At 32.6% G+C, this 11,295-nt stretch overlaps 1 protein-coding gene across 1 annotated transcript; it reads left to right on the top strand.

Annotated features, from left to right (window-relative positions):
• Positions 1-2,359: 2,359 nt before the first annotated feature.
• LOC134239766 (cytoplasmic tRNA 2-thiolation protein 1-like) lies at positions 2,360-7,326 on the top strand. Its single transcript, XM_062721917.1, has 9 exons — positions 2,360-2,426; positions 2,882-2,931; positions 3,931-3,995; positions 4,121-4,186; positions 5,619-5,677; positions 5,919-5,978; positions 6,522-6,609; positions 6,733-6,769; positions 7,010-7,326. The coding sequence occupies exons 1-9, from the start codon at positions 2,360-2,362 to the stop codon at positions 7,241-7,243; spliced, it is 726 nt and encodes a 241-aa protein (XP_062577901.1). The 3' UTR covers positions 7,244-7,326.
• Positions 7,327-11,295: the final 3,969 nt, after the last annotated feature.

Here is an 11,295-nt window from a genome sequence, read left to right as displayed (position 1 = left end):
TGGGCCAATTTGAACCAAACTTGCCACAAAGCATCCTTGGGTGAAGGGGATTCAAGTTTGTTCAAATGAAGGGCCATGCCCTCATTCAAGGGGAGATACAGTAAAACTCGGTTAAAGCGAAGTCTTTGGGACCTGTGAATTTAATTCGCTATATCCGTAATTCATTATATCAGTATAATGAATTGGTATAACCATTATAGCGAATTCGCTGTATGCATGTTTTTCTTCAAGTATTACTACCAGCTATGTAAGTGAAGCAAATATTACAAAAAATATCTCCGATAACTAAGGTTTTTTATGAATTGAATCTTATATACTAATGCTATCAGGAAATAAAGTAAGTTCAATTTATCATTATTTTAATAATCTTTGAAAGTTCAAAATAAAAGATGTAAATTTCATTATAATATTTAACCACAACGGGACTTAAAATCAGTTCGGTATATCCGTAAATTTGTTATATCAGAGTTCGTTATAACCTTAAAATTTTACAAAGATTTGTGAAGAATTTTGCCAGGGACCAGAAAAACTTTGCTATATCCATGAATTCGTTATATCCGTGTTCGTACTAAAAGAGTTTTACTGTAATTGGGAATTGATGAAAATTTGGTGGCATTTTTAAAAATCTTCTTCTCAAGAACCACTGTGCCAGGAAAAATGAAACTTATGGGGAAACATCCTCCGGTAATGTAGATTTAAGTTTGTTCAAATCATGAGTAGGGCGGGGCCACAGTGGCCGACCAAAGTTTTACATAGAAATATATAGGAAAATTCTTTAAAAATCTTCTTCTCAAGAATACCAAAGCCATAATTGATCATATGTATTTGTAAGCATCCTCAGGTAGTATAGATTCAAGTTTGTTCAAATCATGACCCCTGGGGGTAGGCGGGGCCACAATGGACAACCAAAGTTTTACATAGAAATTAGTGTTGGCAACGAGTACCCGGTTAACCAGTTAATCGTCGAACGTTGCAATAATCGGTTAGTAAAACTGCTATTTGGTTACTCGGATAAAATAAAATCTACAGAGTAAAGGCATAGAAATTGAATGTTTTATAATTTATATATGTATACTAACTTAACACATTTCCCTAATTTTAGATACCGTTAGAATTGATCTTGTGCATGGTTGTAGTGAATCCAGTTGTTTTGATTAGTTTTCATAGTTTATATAATTGATAGCTTTGATTGCTTGGGGTATACATATTTTGAAGGCCTGAGTTATAATTACCTCATTTGATAATTTAATGAGATGCCGCTGCAGACATAATTAATAAGCTTGGAGTTGTAACAAAAGAACAGCTGATTCAAAATCTGCTAAACCAGCTAAGCTTAAATTTATCAGAAACCAGTGATTTACTGGACACTCCACTTATTACAGTTCTATCAATTATGGAGTATGTGAATAATTATTCTCCTTGATCACGACATATTTCGAGGGCTGGAAAAGAAAGTGTAAAATGGTGATTGACGATGATGTATTTATTTGTCTTTGTGTTTCGAATTCCCTTTAATTTTCTTTATTTTAAAATCGTAAATCTTTGACGATATCGTATGTGTGTATTGTAAATATAATGTCCCTATACAGTATTATTGTACTACTACCGATAAGTATATAATAAAATAATTAATAGATATTGATACTTTTACCAAAAATCATCCGAGTAACCGGGTCCTCAATCGGAAGATGAAGCGAGTAACCGGTTACTAAAAGTTGTCCAATTTGCCACCACTAATAGAAATATATATGAAAAATTCTTTAAAAATCTTCTTCTCAAGAATAGCAAAGCCATAAAAAATTGATTATATTTATATATGGGAGCATCCTCAGGTAGTGTAGATTCAAGTTTGTTCAAATCATGACCCCCGGGGTTAGAGTGGGGCCGCAATGGCCGACGAAAGTTTTACATAGAAATATATAGGAAAAATCTTTAAAAATCTTCTTCTCAAGAATGGCAAAGCTATAATTGATCATATTTATATGGGAGCATCCTCAGGTAGTGTAGATTCAAGTTTGTTCAAATCATGACCCCCGGGGTTAGAGTGGGGCCACAATGGCCGACGAAAGTTTTACATAGAAATATATAGGAAAATTTTTTTAAAAACTTCTCAAGAATAGCAAAGCCATGATTGGTCATGGGACTACTTTTGGATTTAATTATAATTTCAATTTTAAACCAATTCTACTTTTTCCTTGGAACAGTGCTCGGGTGAGCGATGTGGCCCATGGTCCTCTTGTTGTTTATTAAAACAAGTTTTTCTATTCCTTTTCTCTATAATTTAGAGGTTAAAATCTTTTTATCCTTTTTTAAATTAATCTTTTGAAGGAATGCTATTTGATACAGTTTGTCATTCATTATGAATCTGTTTTTTTTACTTCCAGGACACAATGCAGATGACATAGCTGAGACTGTGATTATGAATGGTAAGTTAAACTGTAACATTGAAAAATGAACTATACTACTGTAAAATCATGGAGGTCAAATTTTTGAGATTTTATGAAAATAATTGCTTTGAGTGGACGGTGAATATGATTTCTTGGTAAAGGAGAAACATTATACTGCAGTATGCAGCTTTCACATTTTGTACATGAATTCTTGGTTTTTTCTCATACCATGAAATAAGAACAGAAGTTAAAATCCCTCAAAAATGAGTGATTTCACAGCAAGATGTTTGGAAATTTGTCAGTTACTATTTGATTGAAATATTTCAATGCAATACACTTATTTTACATTTCTATGTATGTTTGAAATGCTGATTCTATATTTTGGTTACTTGTACAATGTATAATTGATGTGCCTGTAAAAACAGAACAGAGATTTCATAATAGCATGAATTTTTTAATTTGTGTGATAAATTTCATCATTGTATAATTTTCAGTACTGAGAGGTGACATTGGAAGATTACAGAGGTGTACAGCAATCACCACGGTAACAAAATAAACAGTGTCAGATGTCAATTACATGTACACAAAACATAAAATAATTAAGAAATAAAGTCCGCGTTTTCGTGAATGTTGCAGAATAACCTCCGAGGTCTCGAAATGTTGTTTGAAATATAAAAGCCGAGGCGTTAGCCGAGGCTTTTATATATTTCAAACAACATTTCGAGACCTCGGAGGTTATTCTGCAACATTGACGAAAACGCGGACTTTATTTTTATTCTACCAAGGACGATAAATACGGCCGATTGTTTCCTCTATAGAGAAACGAATTAGGTCACCATGTCTCGATTACGCTGTTCTATTTAACACCAGAGAGAAATTTTGTTGACTTACCTATATATGGAATGCAGATATTTGAGCCTTCCTTGCATTAAAAACAGTCTTGTTTAATTACAAATTTGTTCGTAATATGTATTGATCAGTTAAAATGAATATACAAAAACAAAATCATGTTCTTGTTTTACTGCTAAAATCACGTTGTTTAATGTGTAGGGAGGTCCGTGGAATAGCCCCGCTTAGCTATAAAAACCGACATTCATCAGCAACTTGATGCAATTTACGGTGTTTATACTGCAAAAGACGACACATCGATGCGGTCTAATCAAGTATTTCATTCTACAGCCAAACATGCATTTGAATTGTTCAGATTTGATACATGTTTCTGATCTGATAATTTTTTGATGACGTTCGTTGTCTATTGGAGAATAATGTCCCGCGGCTTCCTTTGAAGATTTCAATAACCGTGGTAGAATGGAGAATAATGTCCCACGGCTTCCTTTGAAGATTTCAATAACCGTGGTAGAATTTTTTATAAATCTGGCCTGTGCTCAAGATCATGGTGACTACCTAGCATTTCATATATACCTACTACAATCTTGAATGAAATGCTAACTTGACCATAACAAGGGTTGAACAATAAATAATTGAATTCAGGAATTTGAAGAACTGAACAAGATAATTTCAAAACGATTTTTTTTTCAAACAGGGTACTGAGGGAGCCCTCCCCAGAAGTAAACCATTCAAGTATACATACGAAAAAGAGATTGTCATGTAAGTCATTCTTCTATATCTTCAACATGGTTCTAAATCACAATTTTTTGATACCTGAGTGAAGAGAACTTTTAGTACATTTAGAGAAACAGACAATATACATGTAATTTATTTCCTTTGACTAGGTATGCCTACTTTAAGAAACTGGATTACTTCTCCACGGAGTGTATATACTCACCCAATGCTTATAGGTAAGACTCTTCTATGTCTTTCGAAATGAATTAATATATCATTTTTAATTTTTGAATGTACAGTCAAACTTGTCTTAGCGGCCACCCGAAATCAACGGCCACTCCCGGTCAGCGGCCACTTTCAGTTCCCCCCGACGACTTTTACTATAAATTTTAACTGGAATAAACGGCCACCTGTGTAACGCGGCCAGCGACCACTCAAATCATCACCCACAGCCTTATGGACACTGAAATAAGCGGCCATTTCGTCACTTGTTGCAATCCTATCACGTCTTTTTAAAACATTCGCTTGGGTAATTATATGCTCGATAGTCAATTTGACCTATTAAAGAAATCAAACAAATTACTTCTAGATACGCTGAACTTTGTTTGTGTTAATCAAAAAAATTTATTTCTCCTGTTAGACCATTTTGTAATTATTTTTTAAGATGAAAGTTTAAAAGAATTTAATTACAATTAATATTTTTTCAGAGCTAAAGAAAGTCAATCTTAAAGATAATAGTTCTACTAGATTTTGTACTTTTCGATATTAATTCATCATTACCTTGAATGTTTACTGAGAGTATGTGACCTAATACAGGGCTATCGATATTTTCACACCTTTTAGATTTTGATTCCATGTAGAAACCCTAATTGCTACTCTTGTGAAAACAAAGTGCATGATTATCTCGTGAATTTCACTCTCAAGAGACGATAGGGATTAGTTAAGCTCTACTGCACAGGACACCTGTGTTGTAGAATGATTTTCAACTGCGTAAATACACCTCTGTGGTCAACTGGTTAATCTTATTTGTGTGTCTATCTATATTACATAGAAATTCTGACAGCTATATATAAAAACAAAGACCAGACTTTAAAAACTCCAGCAAGTAGGGTAATCGCCGATTAATTAAAGGGGGGGGGGTTACACTGCTGAACATTACTTGAACTTACTCAAATAAATGTCTAGACTTTGTTTTATTTACAACTAAACTATCTTTTTATTTAAGTGTGTGTTATTTTTTTTTAAATAAAAAAGAGATAATAGTAAAGCACATATATTTCTTCAAATGCTAATTAAAAGAGTTTACTTAATATTTCAATGTAAAAAAAATCACACTGAAGAATGTATGACTTTTAACTGATATGTAGGAACAGAAACATGCACAAACCTTAATAATTTGGAATTATTTAATTCTTTTTTTTTTTGAGCATGAATTAATATATATACACCTAAAAAACTTTTGTGAAATTTACCTGTTAAATTATCTAATTAATCAATTTAAGAGTAGTGCTTAATGTTGATTATTTATTGGCCGACTGGCTATTTCCAGGGCAAACTGGAATAAGAGGCCACCTGTCTTAAGTGGCCAGTTTCCAGACTTCCCAAAGGTGGCCTCTTAAAACAGGTTTGACTGTAACTTTTCTATTATTTCGTTTTTTCCTTATATAGGGGATTTGCTAGGGCTTACATAAAAGACTTGGAAAAAATCCGACCTAGTGCAATAATTGGTAGGTCAAAATCTCATACATACAATTTCAAAAAGATATTATTGTAAAAAGTAGCAATGCATATGAAAGTGTCATTTGGGCACCAATTACATTTAATATGTAAAACAATAATATCTCTTGCATGCCTTGAGTGTATTCTGACTACCAAACAAATAAATCAATTTCAATTTTATATTATTTTTATGAATTAGCATTAGAAGATAGATTGTCTCAAAAGTGATGCATGTATACATAATTTCAGACATTATTCACTCTGGGGAGAGTTTGTCAGTGAAGAAAGCAGTGAAGCTTCCAGTACAAGGTACCTCTTTCTAGTGAATGTTAAGTGTTTACATGCATAAAGAGAATTAATACATATATGAAATTGGATAAATAAACATGCTCATTCATAATTAGAATGTATGCTTTTGGTGGAATTTAAGGTAAACTGAATCACTTGGGTGACATATTAATATCCCTTTTTGTCCATACATTTTACATCGTGCTATGGTTGGTGCATTGGAAGTTTGCTTTGAACATTTCAACCTCTGGAACCACTCAACTAATTTCAACCAAATTTGTCATGTAGCATCAATAGGTAGAGGGATACAAAGATGATGAATTTCAAGATCCTAGCCCTCTTAGGGTGTTAGGAATAGGGTTCTATCTATTCCAGCATGCCAGAGGTTCACAGGGAGATATTTACTTCTATACATCAAACAATTAGAAGGCTGCCTCTTCCAGTAATTTAGATTTCGTGGCACCTTGTTCAGGCCATTGTTGTATTTCTATTGAATGCTGGTCATATATCAATATTTTATTTTCGTTGGCTTGAACTTTTTAAATATTTTATTTCTGTTGACAGGTACTTGTGAGAGGTGTGGCTATATCTCCAGTAATCCCCTGTGTAAGGCCTGTATTCTATTGGAGGGACTTAACAGAGGACTGCCAAGGTATACACTTATTAATTTAGTAAATGTGTATGTTATTACAATATATTAAAAATAGTTTGAAATGTTTAGATAGAGTGTATATTTGGAAGTATTTTGAATGGCCATTGCTATTTTCATTCACAGACTTGGAATTGGGAAAAGTCACAAAGAGAGACGTAAGGTTAGTGTTTTTTCTGTAAACATGGATAAGTTCTTTTTTATGTAAAATGTTTTGCAAAAAATATGAAAAATGGTATTCATGTTCCAAACATTTTTTTTTAATGTTCAACTTTATAGTGAAACTTTTTTTTTTTGGAAGTTTTTTATTTTAAAATGTACACAACAATATTCAATTAAAGTTTTCCTATGCATGGCTTATTGTTTAAGAGGAATAAATTAAAAATTTTATTTTCATATTTAGCTGAATGAAATGTTGGCCCAGAAGACGGAAGCTAATGACATTGGTACAAATACAGACACTTCTAAAGAGACCACTGATGATGCATCAGGAACACTAGCAACAGAGAGCTCAGAATCACAAAACACACAGAAAAAATGTGAAAACTGTTCATGTGGTAGTGGTTGTTTGTCAGAAAAACTAGAGAAAGTTCAGCTGGACAGAAGAAAAATAGAGCCAGCTATGATAGATTTCTGATATATGGGATTACTTAGATGGATTGAAATGCAGTTGATGTTTTTCTCAGTTCAAGTACAGAAAAAAGCCTACAAGATTACTGTAAAACATGTTTATAGCAAACTACAGGAAAGTGATTTTTATTCCCTATAAAACACATTGTAAACTTAAGTCAACCTAATTTTATTAATACATATTGCAAATCCCTGGTACATGTACTTTGTTTTACGCATGTTTTCCCATATTTCTGTTCATATTTCTAGCCAATGAAATTAAATGTAGCTAAAGATTAGAATTAAATGTAGGAAATTAAAAACATTAAACACTGCATTTGAAAGTCTTTCATAGCTATTTAGATTGACATTTGCTAGTGTCATATTGCTTTATATAACAATCATCTACCAGGTTTTTAGAATATAAATATTTTGCAAAATTGTCTTTTAGGGCTTCCTTCTGTAAATTTCTACTGTATTTATTATTTCAGATATAATAAAATGTGATTAATAAATGTATTTTCATTACTTTATACTGTTTAGGTCAAATAAAATAACTGAAAGTTAACAGTCTACTCAATATATTTTTACATAGCTCTGAATCACAGGCACCTAACGTTACTTATTTTTCTTTTAATGAAATAAAAGTTTTTTTATAACGCCTTCAATCAAGGGGAGATAATGGGGTATTAATGAAAATTTGTTGGTATATTTTTTAAAATCTTCTCAAAAACCACTGGGCCAGGAAAGATGAAACTTATGGGGAAACATCCTCAGGTAGTGTAGATTCAATTTTGTTCAAATCATGATCCCCAGGGGTAGGGCAGGGCCAAAATGGCCGACTCAAGTTTTATATATAAATATATAGAAAAATTCTTTAAAAATCTTCTGATGAAGAATGACCAAGCCATAATTCATCATATTTTTATTGAAGCATGCTCAGGTAGTGTAGATTCAAGTTTGTTCAAATCATGACTTCCGGTGGTAGGGCGGGGCCAAACTGACCGACTTAAGTTTTACATAGAAATATATAGGAAAATTCTTTAAAAATCTTCTTCTGGAGAATAACAAAGTCATGATTGGTCATATTTATATGAAAGCATCTTCAAGTAGTGTAAATGCAAGTTTGTTCAAATCATGACCCCAGGGGGTAGGGCAGGGTTGTGACCAATTATGGCTTTGCTATTTACTGAGAAGGAGATTTTAAAAGAATTTTACATTTTCTACGTTGAACTTTGGCCGGCCATAGTGACCCCACCCAACAGGGGTCATGATTTGAAACTTGAATCTACACTACCTGGGGATGCTTCCACATGAGATGCATCTTTCCTGGCCCATTAGTTCTTGAGAAAAAAAAATTTAAATGCCATTAATTTTTTCACTTATTCTTAATTATCTCCCCTTGGAAGATGGCTTGGCCATTCGCTTCGTTTGAACGAACTTGAATCCCCTGCACCTGAGGATAATTTGTGGCAAGTTTGGTTGAAATTGGCCCAGTGGTTCTTGAGAAGAAGATGAAAATGTGAAAAGTTTACAGACAGACAGACAGCTAGACAGACGAACGCCGGACAAAATGTGATCAGAAAAGTTCACTTGAGCTTCCAGCTCAGGTGAATTAAAAGTAAAAATCTACAGTTTTAAAGTATAATCTTGTATTAGTCTGTTGACTTAAATAAATGAACTAAACAATGATTTCTATCACATAATCCACAGTTTTTACACAATGTATAAACAACAAACTGTCCCTTATGGAATATTTATCATAGTGCCAAAATGTAAAGTTCATACAATTCTCAACAATGAGGAATGCTTAATGCCTGTAAATGTAGCACTAGAGTCAGACTATGAAATTTAGATATTACACTATTCTACTCCACTGACCAAAAATTGTTATAACACTGCTGCGTTAATGAAATTGTACATGTAACACCATACCAGTGGGTGTAAATTTGAAAAAAAAAATTAAACGGAATTACAGGCCTTAATTAAAAAATAAACAAAAAGTTTGAGTGTTATTATCATATTTTGGAGAAAAAAATAATATTTTAAATATAAGTATTTGGTTTATAACATTTTAATGTATTTGATTTTCTTCACTTTACCGCTTTTTTAGCTCAGTCACAAAAATATATCCTTTGGAATCTACACACAAACCCTGTGGACTCTGAAGATTGCAGTTATTTATGTAACGGAGGAACTGTCCATCTCTATCTAGGACGTGGATGTAACTTCTATGTTCCACTGTTTCAATGGATAACTTTGTCATGGAACCGAATTATTGACAAACAATATCCTTGTGGACTGGTTGCGCAGAAAACTTGGGTAATGAAGCTTTGAGCTTTGGCGGATATCTTCTAAATATTACGCGTTTCTAGGCTGGTATGAGAAAATAAGGGACTTATCCTTGTTTTTTTTTTTTTTTAGAATTTTCTACATGTCAGTAATGCTCTTTTTCACAGCAGAATTTTTCTTAATGATTTCCTCTTTCTGCTTAGTAAAGGCTGTCAGGTGTTTCTTTTTCAGGACAGCAATTTCGGCATTTATATTCTTCACAATGGTTTCAATTTCTCTGCGCCACTCATCTCCTTGAGTAGTAATTGTTGAAGTCAGCTTCTCATTTTTTATATTTTATACATGTAAGAGTAAGATTTAGTGCACAAATTTACATAATGAATATGCTTTATGTTTAGCTGATCAGTAGGACTGCAATTGATTGATTAAAAAAATAGAAAATAATCTTTCCGGCACAGTATCTATATCAGATTTACCACAAAAACGTTAAAGTGAACTGAAATGTATTAAAGCTATTGTACGTAAGAATTTGTCATGCTTACCAATTAATCCAACATGGCCGCCACCAATTCATGTATAGTGACCAGTTAATTTACTTCTTTCTTTGTTCAAATAATTGTTATTTTGTCTTTTCAGGATGTTTTAAATGTATATACAGTCAAGTAATTCTCTGTTCTTAGATGTTAATGATTTAAATGCCTACTAAGACATTAAGCTTGTTTTCTTACACAATTTAAATGTCGAGATATACTATATGATGTATTTTGTCTACACACTGAAAGTTATATAGGAACTTGTAGAAGCTTAGTAATAGCCCCAAACACCCTCTATTAATTATGTTTAGGAAATTATGTTATGTTCTCTGAATTCGAGTTGTTTTAAACTCGCCCAGCTTTAAAAATGGCGACAATTTCCCTAGCTGTATACAGTAACTTGCAGATTCCCCCTTCTTCACGTACTAAATAATTATTTCTTAACAAAAGAGTTCTGCCATTATAATTTTTTGATTTGGTATGTATTCAAATGTTCCAACCCTTCTCTTGACAAATGTCCTTCAAGAACTTTACACGGCAACTTGCTATAAACGTTACTATTATAGTGTATATGTGACAGAGTGGTTTTTAATAAATAAATGATTAATAAAGAATATTTATTTATCTCAAAGTTTTTTTTATAGATATCATTATCATCATTGCACTTTGCATGTTCAATACTAATTCTTACTGGCTGACCTTTTTGACCTTTGACATTACGAGTTACGTAGTTTTATTTGCCAAGGGTTTGGCGGTAAGTTTTCTATTGTTCGATGTGATGTGCGGGGGCACTTCCTTCTCGCACGGACAGCCAACGTTACCGGCTGTGAGATTTGTCTCGACCATATTTGGGCTTTACTACATTTCAAGATTATTACATACATTGAGTATTTGAATACAGACACACACAGCAAGTTTTATCTATTTTTCTACTTTTATCTTTCTATCTTTACGTAACATAATTTCTTTGATTGAAAGAGAGAACGAGTGAAGTTTTGAAATAAAGTTCATTGTCTCTTGTAAAGTAGTATTTTTCAGTAATCATATTGATTATAAGCAACACTGGATGTATATGTTGTAAATTGTACAGTTTTATTATTTTTAAGATCAGCTAAAATATTGTTTTGAGATTACGACCGAACCTGTGATTGTTGTTTTTATATAGGTTCTGTATAGATATAATATCCGAGCCAGCATTTTTGTTAGTGCTCAGCCTGATTCCATAGATTGGTACGCTATAGGAATTATTACTTGT

Source organism: Saccostrea cucullata, unplaced genomic scaffold (genome assembly GCF_032062105.1).
Source record: "Saccostrea cucullata isolate Sc308-1 unplaced genomic scaffold, CSIRO_AGI_Scuc_v1 ctg17340, whole genome shotgun sequence".
NCBI classification, from domain to species: domain Eukaryota; kingdom Metazoa; phylum Mollusca; class Bivalvia; order Ostreida; family Ostreidae; genus Saccostrea; species Saccostrea cuccullata.
This window is presented reverse-complemented; position numbering and strand designations above follow the sequence as displayed.

Excerpts from the sequence above, each read along its gene's own strand:
- LOC134239766 (XM_062721917.1), top strand. The coding sequence starts at position 2,360 with ATGAATCTGTTTTTTTTACTTCCAGGACACAATGCAGATGACATAGCT. Across the intron at positions 4,187-5,618 it reads TACTCACCCAATGCTTATAG|GGGATTTGCTAGGGCTTACA; the intron begins GTAAGACTCTTC and ends TTCCTTATATAG. Across the intron at positions 6,610-6,732 it reads CTTAACAGAGGACTGCCAAG|ACTTGGAATTGGGAAAAGTC; the intron begins GTATACACTTAT and ends TTTCATTCACAG.